Source organism: Bactrocera dorsalis, unplaced genomic scaffold (assembly GCF_023373825.1).
Source record: "Bactrocera dorsalis isolate Fly_Bdor unplaced genomic scaffold, ASM2337382v1 BdCtg282, whole genome shotgun sequence".
In the NCBI taxonomy this organism is placed as follows: domain Eukaryota; kingdom Metazoa; phylum Arthropoda; class Insecta; order Diptera; family Tephritidae; genus Bactrocera; species Bactrocera dorsalis.
Genome location: NW_026038333.1, coordinates 758 through 25,000, shown reverse-complemented (window position 1 = coordinate 25,000; position 24,243 = coordinate 758). Strand labels below are relative to the sequence as shown.

Here is a 24,243-nt window from a genome sequence, read left to right as displayed (position 1 = left end):
AGCGCTTCAGGTGTGCGCTCAAACACGCAGCGGGAAGTATAAAAGGCAAATATTGACGGAAGACCGCAAACAGTTGTGGCTTGTGAGCTGAGACGCGCGTCAACGAATCTTTGAAATACAGAAAATAGTTTTCAAGACAGAACCGCCGATTCTGTGTAACAACAACGAGCAGGCAGTGTGCGCTGTTAAAGTTATTTAATTTAGTGTGCGAAAAACGCAAAAAACAAACGCGTTTAAAAAAACAATAAAAACGTAGCAAAATGGTGAGTCCTCCTGCCGTTGGCGTTGTCTGCCAAGAATGACGGTGTTGCAATCGCTCTGGGAAATAAAACACGATCGGCTTTGGGCGCTGTAGTTAGCGAATTCAGAACGTGACTGGAATTTTAAATTTCAAACAAAGTTTTGTTGGTGTTTTATTTTGAAAATACCCAAAAATAACAACAACAACAACAATAAAACTATAACAATTATTCTAAGTGTGTCTGTATGTACATATGTACACAGAAATGTACTTAAGCGTTTGAACGTATGACTAAATGCACTGTGACAAAAGGTGATATGCCAAAAGTCCAATTTAGTGCGAAATTTGTATGCCGGTGATGCTCACAAAAGTTGTTATTATTTAAATTTTTGGTTTTTTTTGGTTTTTTTTTAATGACAAGAAACGATTCTCGGACACTGACTACCAGAAATGTTAATGAAAACATGAAAATTAACTTAAAATAGATAAAATGTTAAATGAAAATAAATATACAAAAATATTTGAAATTAAAAAAAATTAAAGAAAAATATTTAAATATTAAAGAAAAATATTTAAAAAATTAAAAAACGCATTTAAAAGATTTTTTTTTCAAAAAGATTATTTTGGTTAGAATATAAACGCAAAAAAATATTTCAAAATTAAAACCAAAAAAAAATGTTTCAAAATTAAAATAAAAAAAAATATATTTCAAAATTAAAAACAAAAATATTTTAAAATTAACATACAACTTAAAAATTAAATAATAGCAATTTAAAAAATATTTAAAAAATTAAAAAACGCATTTAAAAGATTTTTTTTTCAAAAAGATTATTTTGGTTAGAATATAAACGCAAAAAAATATTTGAAAATTAAAAAAATGTATTTCAAAATTAAGATAAACAAATATGCATATTTTAAAATTAAAAAAAAATATATATTGAAATTCAAAAAAAAACTTAAAAATTAAATATTAGCGATTTAAAAAATATTTAAAAATATTAGAAAGGTATTTAAATGATTTTTCTTTAAAAAAATTAATTTGGTTAGAAAATAAACGCAAAAAATATTTCAAAATTAAAAAAAAGTATTTCAAAATTAAGATAACCAAATATGCACATTTTAAATAAAAAAAAATATCTTGAACTTCCAAAAAAAAACTTAAAAATTAAATATTAGCGATTTAAAACATATTTAAAAAATTTAGAAAGGTATTTAAATGATTTTTCTTTCAAAAAAATTTATTTTGGTTAGAAAATAATGGCAATATCAAAAAAAATATATAAAAAATAAGGTAAGTAATAAGTAATTTTAGAATTCTATAATTAATTACAAAATTATATAAAAAAATTAGATATAAAGTAAATTTTTATTTGTTTGAAAATTTTTAATTTAAAGAAAGCATAAAAAATTATATCAATTTAAAAATTTGCAGCGAAAAGAAATGTTTTAATATTTTAAATAAGGCAATGAGTATTAAAAAAAAAACAAAAACAATAAAACAATTTGGAGAGACTTTATTTTTTTTTAATTTCGTAATCATTTTCAGCTGTTTTTATTTATTTGTGCTTAACTTTATTTGTTTTAATTTGGAAAAAAAATTAATAAATTTTGAAAAAAAAATTTAAATTATCAAAAGAAAAAATATTATAAAATAAAAAAATAATATTAAGCACCAACAGTGTTTCGCTAAAAAACTTGATTTTTATGACCAATTTTTTTGTATGAAATCAAAAATTCGCGGAAAAATAATAATTATAACTTTTTCAAGTCAACTTTTGTACGACTCCATTTATACGGTTGCGCTAAAAAAAATCGATAACCCATTGAGCAGCTAAAAAACCGGCCAAAGCGTACGTAGGCGTAGACAATGCAGTGAACTTGATTTTTCAGTTAATTGTTTCCAAGCAAATTGGTCACGATCTTTTCTATAAATGGAGCTGCAACAAGATTTTGCAAAAAACAACAAATATTTGCGCAAAAACAAAAACAAAAAAACAATCACAAGTGTCACAAATGTGTCATCATCTGCTTATGCATAATTTTGCGTATGTGTGTATGTATTCACTTTAGGGATTTTTTCAACTCGTTTAAATATTTAAACATTCGCAAATATAATAATATTGACATATTGACAGCTAAATGTTCAAAACTATGCAAATATGGAAGTCAGAGAGCGGGTTGAGCGCTAGAGCAATAAAAATTTGACGAATTAACTAATTATTGACATATAGGGAAAATATAGAAAAATTTAAATGGATTTTTTTTTAATTTTTAAAATTTTTTTTAATTTTTAATTTTAATTTTTTTTAATAAGTTTTAATTTATAAAATTTTTAATTAAATTTTTTATGGAATTATTAAATTTTAATTGTTTTATTTTTTATTTTTAATTAAAAAAATTGTTATATAATATTATATTTTCTTAATTTTTAGTTAAAATTTGGGTTATGCCAATGTGTTATTTTTTCTTTTTTGAAAACGAGTAGAAAATACAGAGAAAATCTGGGGTTCGGGAACGAATTGGAGACATAATGGGTAGTTGATGTCTCCAAAATTCGACTTAATAATTGTAGCATCGATAGCAAGCCGTCAAGAGATCTCAATATTAAATTACACTTCTTTCTCTTTTCCAGCCTTCAAAAATCGCCTTGAGCTTTGTGCTCCTGCTCGCCGCAATCAGCAGCTTTCCGGAGGTTCTAGGTAAAAACGTAGACAAACGTTGCGTCAACTGCACGTATCGAACATATTACACCTCCGCCAGCAGCCCGTCACAGTACACAGCACGAGATGCCAGCGGTATTTAAAAATTATAAATTCGTAAAAAATCACTAATGCTGTCACATGAAGCACAAACTTCCGAGTAACGCGCACCACATTCATAATTATCTACTACACTTTGGCATCGTCACAACGTTTTTGGGTTCATAACCTCATAACCGCCTTAACATCTCGTCCATTGACTCTCTTCGCTTCTGCTTCCCATATTATCACACATTGTACACATCTGTTCATTCTATTTTCTACTTTTCTCCCTCTCATTTTCTAGCTGATGCCTGTCATGGCAATCCTTGCGGTGTGAATGCTATTTGCCAGGATGCTGGCGGTCGTCCCGTCTGCTCCTGCCCACCTGGCCATAGCGGCAATCCGCTGACAGCTTGCAATCGTGGGGAATGTTTGGACAACATCGACTGCCGTGGCGATTTGCAATGCAAGGATAATCGCTGTGTGAATCCCTGTGTGGGCGCTTGTGGTCTTAATGCCAATTGTGAGGTAAGCTTATTGAGCTCGGGAAAATGATTTGTAGAAGATCGATTTTTGTTGTACACGTTACTCTATTATCCTTTCCTTTTACAGCCCAAAAATCACGTTGCCGTTTGCAGTTGCCCCACAGGCTACAGAGGCGATCCATTCACTTCCTGCCATCGTGTTGATCCTGGTGAGTTCACTTAGTATAATAGTAATGTTAAACGTGGTGGAGCTGTTTCATTGGGCTTGATAGAATGCGGTTCCGGTACTGGAATGTACTTCCGCGTTCGTTATACGCAACCAATATGAGTATCCGAATCTCAACAAGACCTTAAATCTGGTATTTAGTTCTTATATAACATTGCGTAAGGTTTTTTAATCTGTTTGTCGTAAATCGGATCCGCAAGTGTCTCAGAAAAGTAATCCCAAACTGCCTCAGTGACTTTGGTTGAGACCACAGCTCTAAAGCTTCAATAAGCTCTTAGTATAGAAGGTCTGTTTGTCCTCTCTAATGATCATCAGACATATTTTTCTTTTTTCTCTGGAATGCAAGTCCAGCAACAAAACTCTTTAGGGCGAAAGCTCATGAAACAGGCATTCGGTGGGAGGAATACAGAAAGATTTTTGTGTATTTCGAAAAAAAAAAATTCTACGAAGAAATAGCTTAAAGGCGAGTCCCGAATGAAATCTAATATCAACCTGACAACAAAAAATTTGTCCTTAAGAGAATTTCAGTTGAAGACGGAATCTTTAAAGACAATTAAAAAAGGCTCTACGGGGATTTCTATTTGGTTTTACATATAAAAAACGATCCAGACTTAGAGTATATTACGAAATCCATTTCCAAACTGTTATTTATTTAAAATTTATATAAAATTTTTTTTTTTCGGTTTTTACGCACCAAAGTCGGGTGGAACGATATAACTCAGGTCTGACACTAATCTTAATACCTTTTCGAGAAGTCAACAGTTTCCATAGTACTAAGTATACCAAAACTAAGCAATTCGTAGCCCAAAATTATGAGGTATTACAAGACGGAATTTCAGAATTAGAGAAACCACGAAGCCATTGAGCTAAGAAGCCAATTATGTAAGCCCCAGACAACAATAATTCACCCAGTGCAATAGTCTATTTAGTCACTGAGTGAGAACAAACAACTTTAAGACCGGTCTGCAGTGAAAACCTGTGATTACATAACACCCGGTTTCATAGAAAAGTCAAGCAGACATTAAGCGCCGCGCAGTGCCACTAAGCTCGAAGCCCACGCGCACATCCGACTTCAAGATTTGCTCTTTACTAGCTGTAATTTAGACTGAACTGATGCAAGGCACACGTGTGACGCATTGCGTAACAGAATGTTGCAAGTTATGCACCGATTTCTAGGCAAAGTGAATGTTACTCATACGCCCAGTTGCACCAGCCTCCAGTGCGCTAAAAAATTACGTAAATGCGAGAATTTGTTTGTAAACAATTTTTTGCGGCTAGTCGTGTTTAACCCTGATCTTGTGCGGGGGATAAGCGGCAAATCTTATGTGGTTGGGGCGTTTAATTAATCCGTAATAACAAAGCAAAGCCACAGCGCTTGGCTAACCAAACCGCAAAAGTAATGCGACGCAATAAAAAAAAATGTTGTTGTTGCTATTTTCAGCACGTAATTCAGTTTTAGGCGTATAATTTGTAGTGATTAAAAATATTTATATTTTTTTAATGATTTTCATTAATAAAATTGCGCTTGTTTGCGTGCGTTTGAGCGCAGCTGCCTTGCTTCCCGTGTCAGCCCACATATTTATCAGCTTATTAGCTGCCTTTTACAATTGGATTTTTGCTACTAATTTATTAGCGCGAATATGCGATTACTGCTCATTTATGGTAATGATTATTATGCATTACCTCAGCGACAGCGCTATGGGAGCCGAAGTGAACGCTTGGCGCCAAGTATTCTCAAGCAACGCCAGTACACACAGACACAAACACACACAAGTGCAAAAACATATACATACATATATAATGGAAAATACGAGTATTACAAAAAAGGAAGAGCGAAAAAAGTCAAGAGTGAAGTCACACACTTTAGCAGATCAGCTGTGGGTTCCGGTTCACCTTCATGTTCCGCGCGAATTATTGATTTTGCATCGTAATATATTTTAAAAAGCAATGGAGAGCAAACAAAATAAAGAATTAAAAAAGGAAAAACAAGAAAAAGCGTTGACTTCGGCTGTACCGAAGCTATAATACCCTTCACAGCACAAACGATTTTTATTTTGTTCGGTTGTCGTTGGAGTTGACAGTCCTTGGCCGAATAAAAATCCGGGTTCGTTCCTGTTACGTAGACCCGACTGTCGGGTGAACGTGATCGACCAGTTTCTATGGCAGCTACATATGTGCTATATTGGTCCGATCTGAACAATATAGTCGAAGACCGTAACATTGCTTTGGGTCATATTCGGTCACAGTCCGAACTACAGTCGCGGCGGAAGAAAATCATTATATTGCTTTCCGGATAAACCTTGTATATTGGCGGAAAGACCGACGAACGGATACTAAACCGGCTAATATATATACATATGTACATACATACTTCATTCGGTTTTCAGCATTACCTTCTGTATACTACACAATTCGTAATAAATTTAACACACCCTGTTTAGGGTATATAAATGCTTCCCTAAAATTATCATAGCTGAAAAGGCGCGCCGGCATCGCTGAAGCATCGCCAAGGCAACTGTGCGCTTAATTTGCTAAATTGTGCTGGTCAGCAGCGCGCAATGTTACTGTCGGATGCGTTGGCGTGCGAATGAAAAATATACATACATACAGAGCCGCATACGTTATTAATGGCGTCGTCGTCACTAGCCGACAATGCAAACTGCTGATCGTTAACAAATCACTGCTTACTTATCTGCCAGGCGAGGAAATAAATAAAATTCTTTATGATATCAAGAATGTCATAATAAAGGGTGCTCCATTACGTAAGACCAAAGAATGGACAATAATTTTTAAATATGGGCAAGTAGATATATAAAATTTTTGACCAATTTCATGGTGGTTCATACCCAATACAGGTTTTGGCGTAAAAAAGGAAAGGATTTCGTGAAAAAATTTCATAATATACGACCAGAGGGTTTCGTCAAATTTTAAGTCTCTTTCGATCAAATCTCGAGAGCCTGCGCACCAAATTCTTTCGAAAAAGAGCTCGCCATTTCTGACAACGAATCCCGCGATGACCGCAGATCCGTTCACAAAACAGTCGGGTGGACATAATCGGAAGGGATCCAGCATTCACTGAAAGCTCTTTACTAAACAGAATTATGATTTCAATCTTATGATACAAATATCATCCGCATAAATGTCGCATCAGCTTCTAAGACGGGGTTTGTACAGCGAAAGTCGAAAAGGAGATTGTAACATTTTATATAAAATAATCCAACCAATCTTTATGATGAAAGACTGGCCCGTTCCTTCAAACGCCGGATCTACGTCACCTGAACGGACCCGAATTTTTATCACGACAAGGCCAATCAACCTGGCAGCATTTCTACAAATTATTTCAGGAATGTTTTCTGATGCTACAATAACAACAACGGAAAAGACTGGCGTATTTTTTGTACGATTTCCGTTATTTCGCTCATATTCGGATAGGGATACTGCCTTTTTAAAAACCGAAAAGAATAAAAAACAAATAAATACCTTCAGCAACGGCGAGATAATAAGTGATATTCACTTAAGTTGATGTTTCACGCATTCCAAAAGCTTCTATATCAAAATGTTTAGCCCATTAAAGTGATCAATTCAATATTGGCTGGTATTTTGAGGTTATGTTGAATTTGTATGTAACTCGTCGTTAATTGTGTAGATTTTTCATTTTTTTTAAGGCAGTTGAGGCAAGTTTACTGCTTAATCCTTCGAACTAGAAGATCTTTTTCACATGTTCTGGCGATTTCTTCAAGAAAATTATACTGTTATAAGTAATAAGTAGCTGGCGAGTACTTTATCGGGCTACTAACCACTGATCCTATTATAGAGGACTGCCATTACTAATTCAAAAAATATTTCTATTTTACTTTCAGACGAACAGTGCCATCCCAGCCCATGTGGTGTCAATACCAAATGTGAGATTTTGAATGGTGTGCCCACTTGTTCATGTATACATGGCTTCACTGTAAGTATAGCACTATATAATAACGACAATGTTATTAATATTTTAATTCTGTGCACCCACAGGGCAATCCACTGAGCGGCTGTCGACACGAATGCGAGCACGATGGCGATTGCAGCGCACGCGACACCTGCAGCAACTTCAAGTGCGTGCCCGCTTGCCAGCAGTGCGGCATAGGCGCCACCTGCAACACAGTCGCTGGACATCGCGCCGTTTGCGAATGCCCTAAGGGCTACATTGGCTCGCCGTACACCGAATGTCGTCCCGAGTGCTATGGCGACTCCGACTGTCCGTCAAATCGTCCGGCTTGTTTCTACGGCATCTGCAAGAACACATGTGATGGCGCATGCGGCGTTGGTGCCGACTGCAATTTGCGCGGTTTGACGCCTGTCTGCAGCTGCCCACGCGACATGACCGGTGATCCGTTTGTGCGCTGTCGCCCATTCACGAAGGGTATGTATTTTGTGGTTTGTAAGTTAAGTTTTGAATAATATTTGTTTCAATTATAACAGAGGATCTCTGCGAGCCAAATCCTTGCGGCACAAATGCGCTCTGCATCCCCGGCCATGACAATACTGGACGTGAGCGACCGGTCTGCAATTGTTTGCCGGGCTATACGGGCAATCCGTTGTCGCACTGCTCGCGGGTATGCACAAAGTACCTTTATTTTGTTAGTTTTGGTAATTACACTTCTTGTTTTTGTACATGCAGGGTGAGTGCTTGAGCAACAACGAGTGTCCCGACAACAAGGCGTGCATCAACTATCAGTGTGTGAATCCCTGCATTGGCAAGTGCGCTTCGGGCGCTACCTGCGAGCCAAAGGCTCACTTGGCGGTGTGCAAGTGCCCGCCAGGTTACTCCGGCGATGCGTTGGTGTCGTGTCGCCAGACGCGCGCCTTCCCTGTGGCAAAATACGATGGCTGCACACAATGCGGAAAATAAGAGGTGGGGCTTTTTGAGGCGGACGTCAAAACTGCCAAGCACGAAAGTGGGTGGATATATCTATGTACATAACGTGCCGAAACTACTTCTGACTTACGCTCCGCGTTCTTCGAATGCCATTATGTCGTTTTTTTTTTTGTTTTGATTTTTGTTTCTAACTCTAATGCCTTCTATACACTGCTCTGGAAATAAATTAATAAAAATGTATTACTTTGATTTCTAAATTTAGCATAATTTTGTAATAATGGTGCGGTTGATGCGCAGCCGCTTTTCGCAATAAATTTAATTTATATTTTGTAATTAAATTTTTTAATAAAATATATTTAGAAAAGTTATAAAAAAAGATGCTTACCGTTATTGTTATTAGAGCGGCAAAAAACCGTTAAAAACTAGTAGTCGCAGAAATTACATGTCGCTGGTGAAATTAGAGACAGAAATTTGCCGAGTTCACAGTCCTTCCGGTTACGTAGACCCGATTGTCGTAGGAACGTGGTCAATACCGGTAACTGGCGCCGGTAGTCGTGGGAATTACTTGGCGTTGAATTTGACCACATATGGGTATTATAACGGTGTTTCTTGAGGTATGTTCTTGAACTCTATCTTGAGTGTGTATTATTTTCTCTTTACAACCAACATTAGAGGAAATTACAATTACAAAATAATAATTTACAAAACAGAAAAATATCAACCATGGAGTATGGTGAAAAAGTGATGTTCCGCTCGCAATGACAAATTTTCAACACAGACATATTTAATTATTATAAAAGTATTTTCATTTTTTTTTGACATGGTAAGACGTAATATCACTTATATTTAGTAGACTTTACTTTTTTTTACTAATAATTGAATACAGTTTTATAAACGAAAGTGTTTCTTATGCACGAAATAAATACCAGTTGAAAGATGCAGCATTAAAATAACAAACTTGTGTTACTGTAGCATTAAGGTAATTAAACCAAACTAATAAATAATTAATTAATCAATGTAGGCTTCTTAGATTACCTTTAGCATTTAAAAAATATCTTTTTTATATGTATATGTTGTATGCACGTCCTGTGTTTGCTATTGTATATATGTAAATGTATTAGTTAATATGTATGCATACATGCATGTAAATAACTGTGTATTTATAAAACGCTATGCTATTGCAGTTTGCTGCATATATGTATATGGTTTTGGTGTGATTTAATTTTTTTTGTTTTCATATTTTGTTTTACAAAAATGTTTTCTTACAACACACATTTGTTCCTACACTTTTAGAATACCGCAGCACTTTTATAACTGCTATAAAAATACTTATTTGCACTGCAGTATGCTGTGAAACATGCAACACAAACTGCTGCCGCTACTGCTATATATTTTGACAACTCACGTGACCATGCTAACCCATATACTCGTGTACATTGTACGCGCGTTGTCACTAGACCTGGACTGGTTTCTGTTCTTTCTTATTTTGTGTGTTTATTTTTGCGTATACGCGTTTTTTTTTTTGTTGTTGATGTACATATGTATATGTGTAGTATGTGGTATGTTTTGTATTTTATATATAATATATATTTTTAAAATATGCTGAGTACTGTGGTTTTATTGCGCGTTGTACACAAAACCGTTGTGGTGGTGGGGCGGCGTATGTTTCAACTGCAACATTTACTTTTTCGTTTATTCTTTTGCTGTTTCTTCAAAGTGATACTGTCCTTTTGCTGCTCATTTTGCGCATTACGCAGCTTATGCTGCAGCACCTGTCGCGTTATGGCGAGGAACATCTCTTCCACATTAATATTGTCTTTGGCGGATGTCTCAAACAGCTCGATGTCCATTTGACGCGCAAAGCGCTGCGCATCCTCTGTGATGACCACTTTACGATCGGGATCATCATTTTTGTTACCCACTATAAATGAAGAAATTTATCATTGGTTTTTGTGTTGTGACATTTACCTATGCTATGAACTTACCCAATACTTTATTGACCACATCGCAATTATTTTGTATTTCATCTAACCATCGTCGTACATTCGCAAATGATTCGCCATTTGTTACATCGTACACAATGATTACGCCATGCGTGCCACGGTAGTAGGTGCTCGTTATAGTGCGGAAGCGCTCTTGTCCGGCTGTGTCCCATATTTGCAGCTTGATGCGTAGCCCATCAATGACAACGGTGCGTATCTTGAAGTCTACGCCGATGGTGGTGATATAGGTACCGGCGAAGGTATCGTCTGAGAAGCGTATCAGCAATGATGACTTTCCAACACCTACAAGCGTAAAGCAGCGCGAAAAAAAAACAAATAATTAAAAGTTTAAACCAGCGAAAGTAAAAGTCGAAAAAGAAAATTAGAAAACACGGTAAATATTTCAACACTTAATGAGTTTGTGTGTGTGCCAAGAGGTTAAGCAGCGATTAGTTTAGTTAGTTGCACATATAAATAGAAGTTAGCAAACTCTAGTCTGTTTACACTCAAATGCGACATGAAAATAATTTGACACATTACGTACAATGAATAGCGAATATTTTATCAAACTAACTAGCAAATTTTTTTACTGTTATGCGTATCTAGCAATAATAACCACATTAAACGTTAAAAAGAATGTTGGTCAAAATATACTGCCCTCGAAGCACATATCATACATGCTCAGAATTATCATGCATACTAAAATGTAGCAACAACATGCCAGTAAGTCAGCAAGCATACACGACTGCGACCAACGGCCAGCAAATAGAATTAGTCATCCATCGTTTTATGCGTTATATAGGCAGTTGGTGCTGTTATTTTAGTTTCTTATGTATGTAGTTGGCTAAAATTAGCTAACTTATGGGATGCATCTTATGCCCAAATTGACCCAAATTCCCTGGTGATGCATTTTTAACAAAATATACTACACACGTACATATACATATGTCTACTCCAATTGGACATACTCACCACTATCACCTATAATTAATAATTTAAATAAATGATCAAAGCCGCGTGCCATGCCGCTTAGCTATTGTACGTTGGTGTAGAGTATACCCTCCGATTAGCAATGGCTGTTACAGCCAATAAGTGAACACTAGTTCCACGAGAAACAATTATCCCAGTAAAACCAAGAAGTACAGCGATGTGTTGTTACTTTTTCTCACTTTTGTGCTATATTTTTAAACTTATTATTTTATGTGTGCTTTGCGTTGAGACTTATCGCCACTGTGCACGCCGACGACAGTGATTCTTTAAAGGGAATTGATAAGATTTACACAGAGCGCGCGGGCGGCAGATGGTGCTTCGACGTTATTTGGTGTGGGACACGGAGTTTTGTGAACGCCTACATACGTTGCTGTCCGAAACTTGGATTAAATTTTGATATATGTATATCGCTGTTGATATGCTAAATTGCCAATTTGTTGTTGCTTCTGCTTAGGTATGACGTTGGTGTTTCTTTCGGTGTAAGCGTTAAGGGACACTTTGGCTGCGAGTTGCATTTGGCGATTAGGCTGACGGTGGGTGGGTATGTTAGAAGTGATTAAACCCCAGCATATATAATTTTGTATGCCAATTCACGTTTTTGGCAACTTTTCTGAAATATATTGCAACTAAACTTTTATGCTCCGTTTTTTCTGTAATTTCTCGTGTCAAGTGACCAGCACCAACGTCTCCAACACCCGCGTTCACACACTTAGCACTTTATTTTGTTGACGACAGCAACGGCAGCGTTACCGAAACCGACGTTATATGAGGGGAACTGTCACGGCAGCGCTAACAGCGGCTGAGACGACGTTACTTTTGCAGTTGCTTCCGCTCCCTTTTCGTTTTTAATTTTTCATTGGATTTCTCCCCTACTGATGCTACTGCTACTTTGCACAATGGACATACGTTTTGAGTTTTGGGTTTGTAATGTTCAAGTTTTACTCCAATATATGTAAAGTATATGCTGCAGTTCGATTTATTGTCTATTTTATGTGGACGCACGATTTTTATAAACTTTGCTGCTGTTTTCCCAATTGTAACTTTAATTCAAACGAGACGTCTCATTCACTTTCTGCCTTCACTTCAAATCTCAATCATCCGTCATTTTTGCCATTACTGTCTTTTCTTTGTTTCGCAAAGTGATGCCACTCCTTGATATTTAAAAAATGAAAATACCTACCCTGTGCGAGCATTTAACCATTTGAATATGTAAAAAACTAAAAACAGCTTTTGTGTAAATTACTATATATTATATGTATGTATATGAATAAATTATGAAAGGTTTTTTTTTAGATACACATAAGTTCAATGAAAAAAATGTGATCACTTTGTACGTTTAGTTTTTATTTTTGTTTATACGAGTACTCATATATGGCAGCATTAATTATTCGAGGTGAGTTTTCTTGACGCTAGTGACGTTTAGCTTTTTCACAAAAGAAAAAAAGAAAAAATTGCGGCATTTTTCAGCAAATTTTCGCGCTTGCAGAAAAATTAATAATTTAATTAAATAATAGTGATTTTAAACAAAAAAAGCTGCAAATTAATTACAATAAGTGTTCGGGGAGTGGGTACAAGTGTGTTTAAGTGGATAAAGAACGGTAACCGCGTGGGTGAAGCTGAGCTGCAAAAATGTCCGTACGCGATCAAATTAAAATAGATATAGTGAGTAAACAATAAAATATGCTACATTATATTTGCAAATATTAATTTTCCAAATAACTATTGAATTCTAGGAATGGGGACACGAACGATTGGTGCGTTCGCAACAGGTGGTGGAGATGCGTCCCTACGATATTGAATCGTGGTCGGTATTGCTGCGTGAGGCACAAACGCGACCGGTAAACGATGTGCGTAGCTTGTACGAATCGTTAGTGAATGTGTTTCCCACAACAGCACGCTACTGGAAGATCTATATAGAGCAAGAGATGAAAGGCAGAAATTTTGAACGTGTGGAAAAATTGTTTCAGCGTTCATTAGTTAAAATTTTAAATATAGATTTGTGGAAATTATATTTGACATATGTAAAAGAGACCAAAGCGGGCTTGAGTACACACAAGTAAGTTGTTTACATGTTATTTTAGTCAAATATTATATATTAATTTAAATTATTGCCTGTTTTAGAGAAAAGCTGGCACAGGCTTATGACTTTGCTTTGGAGAAAATTGGCATGGATTTGCATTCGTTTTCAATTTGGCAGGACTATATACATTTTTTGCGTAGCGTGGAAGCTGTGGGTAGTTATGCGGAGAATCAGAAAATCACCGCAGTGCGTAGAGTTTATCAGAAGGCAGTGGTTACGCCCATAGTAGGCATCGAACAATTATGGAAAGACTACATAGCCTTTGAGCATAATATAAATCCTATAATATCAGAGAAAATGAGTTTGGAACGTTCAAAGTAATTACGCAAATTTATTTGCAATGCTTAACCCAATATTAAAAACTTATATATATTTCAGAGATTATATGAACGCGCGACGCGTTGCTAAGGAGCTTGAGATACTTACTAAAGGCTTGAATCGTAATTTGCCCGCCGTGCCACCGACGCTTTCCAAGGAGGAAATGAAACAGGTTTGTGCACTATAATAATTAACGTTTATTTATTTTTAATATAATCATTCTTTAATCCAGGTGGACTTATGGAAGAAATTCATTGCATTTGAGAAATCAAATCCACTGCGCACGGAGGACACCGCACTCATAACACGGCGTGTTATGTTCGCCACCGAGCAATGCCTGCTGGTGCTCACACATCATCCAGCCGTGTGGCATCAGGCCGCGCAATATCTAGATCAAAGTGCACAAGCGTTGGCGGAAAAAGGCGTGCGTATTGTGTTGCATAAACGTATAATTATATTTTTTAAATTTAACAGCTGGCGAAAAGGCAATACACCGTTATTGCGGTTACGATTGATTAGCAGTAATATGTTGTGTTTCCTGTTAATCTTGAGGTGCTACATAGTCAAGGTGCGCGCTGTACCAAACAACTTACTGGAATGCTTACATGTGCAAAAACGAAATCTTGCTGGAAAAGTTGCCAATAAAACGCTGTGTTATGCGCGCACTGCGCAACACAATATTATTACAAATGCCATAATCAATTTCTTTTATTTTGAACTATTCTAAAATGATGCATGGTTGTATTGATGCATTTACATGACAGCTGTTTTAAGCAAAAATTGAGAATTTTTATGAATTTGTTGGCAAATAATTATAAATAATTGCAAATAACCAGTTTTTCTTATTGAAAAACACTTGAAATATGCTGAACATGCAACTGCATCGATGCTTCCATTGACATCGCCCACTCACTGTGTTCACTAGCTTGTATTATATATAAACTGGCATATCACAAATATACATTTTTTAATACGTTTTTTTCATTTTATACAGGACACGCAAGCTGCCAAAATCTTTGGCGACGAATGCGCCAACATACTAGAACGCTCTATTAACGGCGTCTTGAATAAAAATGCGCTGCTCTACTTTGCTTACGCAGACTTCGAGGAGGGACGGATGAAGTATGATAAAGTACATGCCATGTACAATAAATTGCTATCCATACCCGACATTGATCCAACACTGGTAGGTTGTGCGCGCATGCGCAGGCTTCTTGTTAGTCATTTAATAATAAAAAAATACTTTTCTTCCCCCCACCTGCAGGCTTATGTGCAATATATGAAGTTTGCGCGCCGCGCTGAGGGCATCAAATCCGCGCGTGCTGTCTTCAAGAAGGGGCGTGAAGATGTGCGCTCACGCTATCACGTGTTCGTGGCCGCGGCATTAATGGAGTACTATTGTTCGAAAGATAAGGATATTGCTTTTCGCATCTTCGAACTCGGTCTGAAACGCTTCGGCGGCAGTCCGGAGTATGTCATGTGTTACATAGATTATCTGTCACATTTGAACGAAGATAACAATACGCGCGTGCTGTTCGAGCGTGTGCTGTCATCGGGTGGCCTAACGCCGGCGCTTAGTGTGGATGTATGGAATCGTTTTTTGGAATTTGAGTCGAATATTGGCGATTTGTCGAGTATTGTGAAAGTCGAGCGTCGCCGCAGCGCTGTGCTGGAAAATGTGAGCGCTTATTTTCATATCTGTGGCTTTAGCGCCTTAAACTATGCTATATTTACTTGCAGTTGAAGGAGTACGAGGGCAAAGAGACCGCGCAACTGGTGGATCGTTATAAATTTTTGGATCTTTATCCCTGCACAAGTGTCGAGCTGCGCTCCATCGGCTACACAGAGGTGAGTTGTTGTGAGCTTTTCGTGTATTTCGTTTCACTTATATGTACGCATGCATTTGTAATTGCAATTTCAATGCTGCACGCGCCGCAAATGCTAGAAGAGTTACGTAAGTTTTGAAAATTGGCTGACACAGCTTGCCCTTTACATTACGCACACCACTAGCGCAATGACATACTCACGTACAAAACAACTCATTAGCACATATTTGCATAATTTTTACATTTTTTAAACTAATTTATAAAAAAAAAAATTGTTTTGCATGCTTCGCCACCTTACAGAATGTCGGCATTATGACGAATAAAAGCGCCGCCAACGCTGCAACCGCTAAGCCAGATGAACCCGATGTGGAGCAGGTAGTCTCGCTGCCGCGCCCCGACTTCTCGCAAATGGTGCCGTACAAGCCCAAAGTGAACGCACATCCCGGCGAGCACCCGCTAGCCGGCGGCACCTTCCCTCAGCCGCCGGCCTTGGCCTCTCTGTGTGCACAGCTGCCGCCGCCGGTGTCCTTCCGCGGTCCATTTGTCTCCATTGAAATGCTCTTCGATATCTTCAATCGCATCAAACTACCCGACGGTTCGTATTTACTGTTATTTGTTATACAATTTATTTTATTAATTATGCAATGTTTTTTTTTTCTCGTTCACAGCTGTGCCACTGCCCGTCGGCGATCATGGCTGCGACACGAAACTCTTCGACCTGGCCAAATCGGTGCACTGGATTGTGGATGACAGCGTGTGCACCGGCGATGCGGGCAGTCTGAAGCGTCGACGCATGCTGCCCGGCGGCGACGACAGCGATGAGGAGGGCCAAACGCCAGCGCCACCGGCCAATGACATATACCGTTTGCGGCAGCAAAAACGCTTCTCCAAATAAGCTGTGTGACATTGTTTTTGTTTTAATATCAACCTTAATATACCCCATACATATGTACTTTAAGCGCGTGTCACTGCATTCGGTTGCAGTATATTTAACGCAAAGCAAAAGCAAAATTTTTTGTTCAAAGATTTTTAAGTTTTATTAACACATAATGAATTGCTGCGGGCAATATAAGGCATTGCACATTGTAACCACACTGGACGGTATTTAGTGAGTATACGCTAAGTGCTAACTAAATCTAAGTTCTAATTTTCTAATTTAAGCCTTTTTCTTATGTACTACGTAGGTAAGACTGCTGTTGGCGTGTAAAATTTTCAAATATACAATCCACACAATACAAATACAAAATAAATACAAGTTTAATTAGTTGCAAAAGCTGTAATTGCATGCTGCTTGCTGTTGTTGCTGTAGCCATACGCGTAATTTCCACCATTGCAATTGCTGTTATTGCTATATTGGCAGACAAGCAGTTATTGTTGTTGTTGTAGCAGCATACACCTTGACAAATAGTTTTTGTTGTATGTTGTTGTGCAGGCGGTAATTGGCCGCATGTAAAACCGCAGCTAAAGCGGTCATTTGGCACTAACCAAGCACCAGCAGCTAAGCTCCGTCATATGGTGAGCTATGAGACGGTATTTGCTTGCAATTTTTTACTGAAACACATTTTTTTTTTCATAGTTTCTACAAAGTAAACTCTTGCCGCATAACATGGCATAGCCAAATTAACAAATTGCACTAAGTAAGCCGCTAGCATTATTCTAAAAGTAGCTGGTGTTTTAACTGGTGAGTGTTTGTTTAGACTTTTCGATACCGTTATTTGAATATAAAGTAGTGTAAAGTAGTTTAGAGATTTTGGCAAAATCACTTTTTTAACACTTGATTGCCTGAATTCTAACTGGAGCAAATAATCGCTGAAAAATCATGTTCTATATATAGCGCTATAACTGTAAAGGCGCTTAACTAGAGCGCGCGTGAGAAGCGCAGACAATTACGGGTGCGAAAAAGGTGGGAGTGAGGCAGCGCTTTAGTCTGGTTCTTTCAAAAAGTCTACGAAGTGCCTAAAACTGTAATACGCTGACCTTTCATTGTTGTTGTTGTAGCTGCAGAATTCCGCCAAGTTGAGACTCTTGTTCTTTAAAAGAGGCTACGAAGTGTCAAAAACCTGGTATGCTGACCTCTCTTTTTCGCTGATGTTGTTTTTGTTATTGCGGCGGAATTCTGCCGGATGACAGTTTTTGGCACGATACAAGTCGGGGTTCGTTCGGTTACGTAGACCCGATTGTCGTGGGAACGGGTTGTTCTTTCGTTTTCGCTGTTGTTGATGTGTCGGCAGAAAGCATCCCTGAAGTTATTAGAAAGAATTTTGTCCAGTTGACAGCCCATGAACGGATAAAAATACGAGCCCAGTCAGTTTGAAGTTCCACTGTCTTGAGAACGGCTTACTCTTAAAGTCGTTTTGGTTGTTGTCTTAATTGTTGTTGCCATCATTGTTGTTGCTGTAAATGCTTTAAACCTCTCCTTCATGAACTGAATATATACAGTTACTTGTCCGCCACCTCCTTTGCGACGCGTGCGCCCTTCTTCGCGCGTTCCAACGCAAACTCTTTCGGGTGATAGCGTCTACGATGCTTATAGAGGCCTGCGAACTGCGCGAATTGCTTGCCACACATTTTGCACTTGTACCGTTTGACGCCCGTATGCAATAGCATGTGCGCATAGTAGCCCGAGCCGACGCCGAAGTCTTTGCCGCAAATGGGACACACCTTCTCGCGTATGTTCATGTGTGTGCGCATGTGACGCTCGCATTCGAAAGCCGTGTAGAATGCCTTGTCGCACAGTTCACACGTAAAGTCGCGTTGCCCGCTGTGACGCTTCAAGTGCTGATTCAGCTTACTGCCTGTCGCGTAGCCGGCGCCGCACTGGTCGCAGACGTAGGGGCGACTTTTGGTGTGTGAGCGTTCGTGCACACGCAAGGTGGCGCCGTCAAAGAACTTCTTCGGGCAGTGGACGCACTTGTATTCGCGCTGATTTGTGTGACGCTTCAGGTGACACATGAGGTTGCGACTCAGCGTGAAACTTATGCCGCAAATGTGGCAGACATTTTCTAGTGTGACAGGTTTCGCTTCGCGGGCGATCGACTTCGCGCGCTGCTTGATAATGGTTTTCTTTTTATTTTTGCTATGAGCTTGCCGCATGTGACGCTCGATTTCGGTGTGTTTTTTAAATTGTGCGCTGCACTCCGCGCATTGGAACGGCGCTATATGCGCGTCCAGAAAGCTAAGTAGTTGATAGTACTCGTAACAGGGCTCATAAGTTCCACCTCGCTGCTCGGTGGCACAGCGTCGCTCCTTCTCCATACGATAGGTGCAGCGAAACTCCACAATGCGCTGTTTCAGCTTAAGCGTTGATATATTTACGTTGTGCGCGTCGCGCAGTTGATCGCTTATCGCCTTGAAAATGCTCTGACGTAGGCGTCGCCGCTTGTAGAGTGCATGATTGGTGTCCCACAGTTGTGGATGCGCGGCATACACCTCGATGATTTTCATGTTTTGTTGCTTGTTCAGCAGCAGCTTTGGCGCATCGCTGCTCTGCTCAGCCAGCTGTAAAGTCATTAAATTTAAAGTGTTCATAACTTGAGAAATCGTATGCGACAAACTCACCACTTCATTGAGAAAAGCAAAGTCGTCATAGAAGCACCAACGCGTACAGCCGCCCTCCAACTCGATGCGCTGCCGCTCGCGCCGATAATACTTGATGTAATCGTGCATTTTGCGGTGCACCTTCGTCCAAGTGTAGTGCTTTTGGAAGTGCGCATTCAACTGTGCTGTTATTTGACGCCAAACATTACGCCGCCGCACGCGCGCTCTAAAGTCTGCATGGTCGGGGTCCCAAAGCAGCGGATTTTGACCGTAGAGTTCTATCAATTTGTGCGTTTGCTCAGCCGTGAGTCGCGCAAAAGATCCAGTCTCGTCGGCGTGGTTTGTCTCGGCATCGGGTTGTTCATCGTACTAAAGCGGTAGTGTGTTTTGAATCAGCGCTTATCAATTATCTCACTATTACTTACATCGCGCAGTATACCTGAATCACCATTCGAAGAATCATACTCCTCCGATGCCATGTTCTCGTCAGCGTTGCTCATAGCTTCAAAACTGCACTCGTGTATATCTGCGGTCTGTTGGTCATGTGGCGTTGAGGTGCTAATTGCGGGCTCTTGTGCCTTGAAAGGTTGCTGTAATGCAGAAAAATATTTCGTAAATATCTGTTTGTCGTTGTCATAAGCGCGATATTTACCATTCTCGGCAGTTCTATCACCTCCAAAATTTCTACCTTACTTCTATTCCGCAGCGAGCGTCGCGGTAGCCTAGATTTCTTTACGCTTTCATTCTGATTTCTGTCTACTTTGCGGTTCTCTTGCACTATTGACCCTTCTAGGCTCCCATTCGCTTGTTCTATAAGCGTGGTAGTGTTTTGTAGCTTGTTCGTGGTATCCACAACTGATACCAGTTCCATTGACTCCTTTACGCTTACATCCGGATTTTCATTTATTTCGTAGTTCTCTTGCAACATAGGCCCTTCTACGCTCCCATTCGACTGTTCTATGGCCATCACAACTTCGTGTGGTGAGGTATCAACTGGTTCGAATTCATTACTTTCGACCTCCAACTCACTTGTTTCTAAATTCGCCTCCTGCATTGCGTACTCACTTTTCAAAATTTCTTCGACCATAACCTCGAACTGTTCTGCTGCAGATTTGCTTAGCTGAAGCGTTATTTCGTTAACAGAATGTTGTAACTCGTTGTTTTCCTCGTTTCTTTCTTCAGAATTTTCTTCGTTGATTTCTTCAGAACTCGCTTCGTTGCTTCCTTCGTTGTTTTTTTCGGAGCTTTCTTCGTTGCTTTTTGCGTTGCTTCCTTCGTTGCTTTTTTCATTGCTTTTTTCGTTGCTTCCTTCGTTGCTTTCTTCGTTAGTTCCTTCGCTGCTTCCTTCGCTGTTTTCTTCAGTGGTTTCTTCGTTGCTTTCTTCGGTACTTTCTTTAATGCTTTCTTCGTCTGCTTGTATTGCCTCTCTGACAACGCACAGTGCCTCATTTGCTTCCCTTCCTTCTGCAACCACATTGCCATTTTCTGCAGCTTCATTGCCTATCGGCAATTTCTCTGCGCCCGTTTCATCTCCGCCCTCACAACATTCCTTTGCATCTTTACAAATCCGCCTGCAAATCTTGCACAACTGTGGTTCGATGTGCTCCCTCAAGAATTGTAAGTGCGCATAGTACTCGAAGCTGCTTTCATATATTTGACCCTTCAAATGAGCTTTAAGCTCCTCCAGTTTCTCGAGGCGATAACGCTTGCGTAGCGCATTAAGACGCCGTTGTACAGCCGCCGTTTTAAGATGTATACCAACTTTCTTTAGTTTCTGGCTGATGCTGCGATATGCCTTCAGTTGTGCCTCAGGCTTTTGGCTACTGCGTTCGTCTTTATGCCAGAGTTCGGGAAATTTTTCATAAATCTCTATTAATTTCTCGGTTCTGAAGCGTTTCAGTAGTGGATTCTGCAAAAGATTTTTAGGTTAGGAGCTTTGAAGAGATTTGTTAATATAAGCTTTCACAAAGCGTAAAGGCATTCTGAACCGGCTGAAGCTCTAGTTCGGTAAATGATCCTCTGTTCAAATTATTCTAACTTATATACATATGTACATATGTTTTGGGCATGTCTGTCTTGTACTACTTAGCTTTGACCTTCAATTGATGTGAATGAGGTTTTCACTTAAATAATTTCCCTACAAAAAGCTTTTCGACCACAGTACGAACACAAAGCTCTCAGTTAGCGTGAGCTTTTAGAGAAAATTCAGATTACATTTAAGTTCTCTGACATCTGCCATAGACATAAATACACCCACAGTTGACTAGCACTGTGAGGGGTCCAAGACTGTTAGAAAGCCAGTGATCGTCATATCTTCCACCTGCCCGCTTTTGCCGTACATTAACACTTTATGTTTGATTTTGAGCACAACTTACCAACCTTATTTTTCAACTGACTTCAGTTTTGAGCTCTAAGAGCTTATGAAGATCTCAGATTTTGGCAGATTTTTGAGGTTGGGTTTTGCCTAACCGGGGTTCTGCCTCAAAGGACCAAAGGACCTACCAAAGAACTCATTGGTCCTGTTGGGACTGTCGATTAAGCCGTTACCGTTAACCGTTAAAAACTAACGAGTTCTCAAATGGGATGGAATTTCATATCACATAATGGAGTTCATAATTATCTTACTTTTAGTCATTCTGAGAAAAAAACACGCTTGAGCAACTACCAAAGTTCGTTTTCACACAAAAAACTGGTATAATTAGCATTGACTTGCCTCAACCCGTTTCTTCACAATAGTACCCATTGTGTTTGCTTGCGCGCTGTCCGCTGCCAGTTCTTCAGCTTCGCTACTCTGCGCTCGTTCTACATACACCTCTCCGCTGCTGCGCAGATCATTCACATTGCCCCACACTCCAACCGCTGCGCCGCAAAGTAGCTCTTCAAAGGTTTCAGTTGAGCTTACAGCGGTGACATTCTGCATTATTGCTACGTTGTGGTCACTTTCGAGTAGCTTGTTGTTGGATAAAATGAAAACCGAAAAATTACTTTCAACTGCAAGCCCTTTTTGGGTCGCTATCGCGTAAACTCACCGTGGCTGCATGCCATGACCCAGTTTCCGACGAATCGGACGCCATTGATATGGTTTCCGAGTCGCTGTAGTTGTCTTCAAAGTTGTTGCTATTGCTCAGCATATCTGTGTGGCGCTCTTCGGCGGCTGCTGAGCTTTCGATCTCCGTCCATTGCTGGGGTAATAACTCACAGCCATCCGCTGTTGTTGTAGTATCGGGTAATGAGGCGTGCGCCTCAGCCGTCCAGTCGTAATGCCAAATATCCATGTGTTCAGCGAATTCGGATAGCGTGCAGAGTGGATGCTCCTCGCAGAGCAAACATTCGATGGCAAAGAGTTCACCGACACAGTCCCAAATGAAGACTTCGCCACATTTAATGCGTTGCTGGTTCGCTTGTACCGCCGACATTGCGGTTGGCGGTGTGGCGACTGCGCAGGCGCGAGTAAAGTCTTGGGTGAACGTCATTTATTTCGTTTTTAATTACGAACAGCGACAAAAATAATTGTTTACAATTAACTTTCACCGCGACATGCCAAAGCGTACACTTAGAATGACGGTGTATCGGCGTCGCACGCCTTTCGATGACGTCGCACCTAACCACCAAAACACTACACAAATAGTTGGTGAGGGGCGAGAAAGCACCACAAGCCGCCAAACTCTGGGAAAGTTGTTCGATACGATTTTGAGCACAAAACCCCGCAGCGTGTGCACAAGTTGCCCCGATCGCGATGACGGCGCGGCGATGACTACGGCCAAAGCGCTGTGCGCCAGTTGAAGCTGAGATTTAGCGCGAGCCAACTACTCGGTTATGACAAACGAAAAGCGACGTCGTGTAAAGGGTCGTGGCCAAAACGGGAACCGTAGCCACCATAAACGCCACACGTCGTACAACAACGGCGAAAGCAAACAAAGAGTGGGGAAAATGGAAATTCGAAATCATAACAAAACAGCGATGCTCAATACACAGCAAATACAAATACAATAAAAAAATAGTCCGTAGTGCGCGGCACAAACAAACGGCTTACAAAAACATAACCGTTGGCGGCAGCAAACAGAGTTGAATGAACGCCGTGGGACGTTGTCGAAGAAGCATGTCCAGCGTTAGAGAGTGCGCGTGCCAGAGAGCGGGAGAGTGTATAGTAAACAACGGCTATTTTGGTTCTTGGCTGGCGGCAGCAACAGGTAGCAAGCCTGCCGGCTTAAGACAACCCATGAATGCCAAACAAGCGCTTGATTTCAGCGTTTGTACGGCGTTTGTTGAAATGCCGTTTTCTAGCACGCTCGCTGCTAGTGTGTGTGTTGTTGTGTGCGGCCTATTAGCAAGAAGCAGGTTAATCTTATTTGTAGGGTCGGTCTTATTAAACGCCTTTTGTATTTTTTGCTGTCCGTCACAGTGTGTTACAAAAATTTATGAGACGTCCGCGTTTCACTGAACTTCAGCTCTTTCACTATTCGCCAAAGGTAGTGTTGGGTTGTTTTTTGGTTCAGGTTAGTCCCCGAATCGCTTTTCTGTTTCTACAATTGGTTTAGTCTAATTTTCAAATACTACGATTTCCAAAAATGTTTTTAGTAGTTGCCATTCCTGCCATTGCTCGGTAGAGACCATTAGCACCATAGTTTAATTATAGACTCAGAATCTTATAAAAGTCTATTGGTTAGGCAGAACCGTCTAGTAACATTAGAATCACTCTCATTCTTAGTTGAGACTTGGTTCAATATGGCTTATTTTCACAGAACCCTTCCTATATATGGTGAAAACCGAGACTAATCTTCGAAATGAAAGAAAGTTAGGGGAAATAACGCAAAATTCCGAAACAGTAGATACAAATTTCGATAAAGATAAAGGCAAAACTTTCCGATGACACATATGGTATTTGTGTATTTGATGGTACCACTATTTTATCGCACACTGTATTCTTATACATATATGACCGCTCGAGAGTGTTTACCT

At 39.5% G+C, this 24,243-nt stretch overlaps 4 protein-coding genes across 5 annotated transcripts; 2 read left to right on the top strand and 2 right to left on the bottom strand.

The window, feature by feature from the left end:
* On the top strand, positions 1 to 8,927 carry LOC105226115 (neurogenic locus notch homolog protein 3). Its single transcript, XM_011204894.4, has 8 exons — positions 1 to 263; positions 2,874 to 3,036; positions 3,287 to 3,510; positions 3,595 to 3,676; positions 7,554 to 7,645; positions 7,708 to 8,095; positions 8,155 to 8,288; positions 8,354 to 8,927. The coding sequence occupies exons 1-8, from the start codon at positions 261 to 263 to the stop codon at positions 8,582 to 8,584; spliced, it is 1,317 nt and encodes a 438-aa protein (XP_011203196.2). The 5' UTR covers positions 1 to 260; the 3' UTR covers positions 8,585 to 8,927.
* A 968-nt stretch (positions 8,928 to 9,895) lies between these two features.
* Positions 9,896 to 12,243, bottom strand: Rab35 (RAB35, member RAS oncogene family). Its single transcript, NM_001319790.1, is given in 3 exon segments — positions 9,896 to 10,472; positions 10,537 to 10,836; positions 11,506 to 12,243. Coding segments are annotated over 3 exon segments (606 nt in total). The 5' UTR covers positions 11,558 to 12,243; the 3' UTR covers positions 9,896 to 10,218.
* Positions 12,244 to 12,933: 690 nt separating this feature from the next.
* Positions 12,934 to 16,666, top strand: LOC105226112 (protein suppressor of forked). 2 transcript variants are annotated; one of them, XM_029550166.2, is made up of 10 exons: positions 12,936 to 13,185; positions 13,257 to 13,579; positions 13,645 to 13,920; positions 13,982 to 14,093; positions 14,154 to 14,345; positions 14,916 to 15,107; positions 15,186 to 15,599; positions 15,662 to 15,769; positions 16,048 to 16,342; positions 16,416 to 16,666. In XM_029550166.2, exons 1-10 carry the CDS (start codon positions 13,153 to 13,155, stop codon positions 16,640 to 16,642), a joined length of 2,172 nt encoding a protein of 723 aa, XP_029406026.2. In that variant the 5' UTR covers positions 12,936 to 13,152; the 3' UTR covers positions 16,643 to 16,666. The 2 variants fall into 2 exon arrangements, with proteins under 2 accessions (XP_049318052.1, XP_029406026.2); XM_049462095.1 differs by lacking the exon at positions 16,416 to 16,666 and having other exon boundaries at positions 12,934 to 13,185; positions 15,662 to 15,875; positions 16,048 to 16,215.
* Positions 16,667 to 17,205: 539 nt separating this feature from the next.
* Positions 17,206 to 23,747, bottom strand: LOC105226113 (uncharacterized). Its single transcript, XM_011204892.4, has 6 exons — positions 22,314 to 23,747; positions 21,998 to 22,234; positions 19,937 to 21,193; positions 19,710 to 19,874; positions 19,306 to 19,653; positions 17,206 to 19,245 (listed from the first exon to the last, which is right to left on the bottom strand). The coding sequence occupies exons 1-6, from the start codon at positions 22,755 to 22,757 to the stop codon at positions 18,187 to 18,189; spliced, it is 3,510 nt and encodes a 1,169-aa protein (XP_011203194.3). The 5' UTR covers positions 22,758 to 23,747; the 3' UTR covers positions 17,206 to 18,186.
* Between the last annotated feature and the right edge of the window lie 496 nt (positions 23,748 to 24,243).

What these genes read in the sequence shown, in the direction of transcription:
- LOC105226113 (XM_011204892.4), bottom strand. Translation starts at nt 22,757, where the DNA reads ATGACGTTCACCCAAGACTTTACTCGCGCCTGCGCAGTCGCCACACCG. An exon ending in TTGTGAAGAAACGGGTTGAG is followed by an intron (nt 21,194 to 21,997) that starts GCAAGTCAATGC and finishes AATCTTTTGCAG; the next exon opens with AATCCACTACTGAAACGCTT. An exon ending in ATTCAGGTATACTGCGCGAT is followed by an intron (nt 19,654 to 19,709) that starts GTAAGTAATAGT and finishes CTACCGCTTTAG; the next exon opens with TACGATGAACAACCCGATGC.
- LOC105226115 (XM_011204894.4), top strand. An exon ending in CATGTATACATGGCTTCACT is followed by an intron (nt 7,646 to 7,707) that starts GTAAGTATAGCA and finishes GTGCACCCACAG; the next exon opens with GGCAATCCACTGAGCGGCTG. An exon ending in CGTTGTCGCACTGCTCGCGG is followed by an intron (nt 8,289 to 8,353) that starts GTATGCACAAAG and finishes TTGTACATGCAG; the next exon opens with GGTGAGTGCTTGAGCAACAA.
- LOC105226112 (XM_029550166.2), top strand. Translation starts at nt 13,153, where the DNA reads ATGTCCGTACGCGATCAAATTAAAATAGATATA. An exon ending in AAGCGTTGGCGGAAAAAGGC is followed by an intron (nt 14,346 to 14,915) that starts GTGCGTATTGTG and finishes CATTTTATACAG; the next exon opens with GACACGCAAGCTGCCAAAAT. An exon ending in GCTCCATCGGCTACACAGAG is followed by an intron (nt 15,770 to 16,047) that starts GTGAGTTGTTGT and finishes GCCACCTTACAG; the next exon opens with AATGTCGGCATTATGACGAA.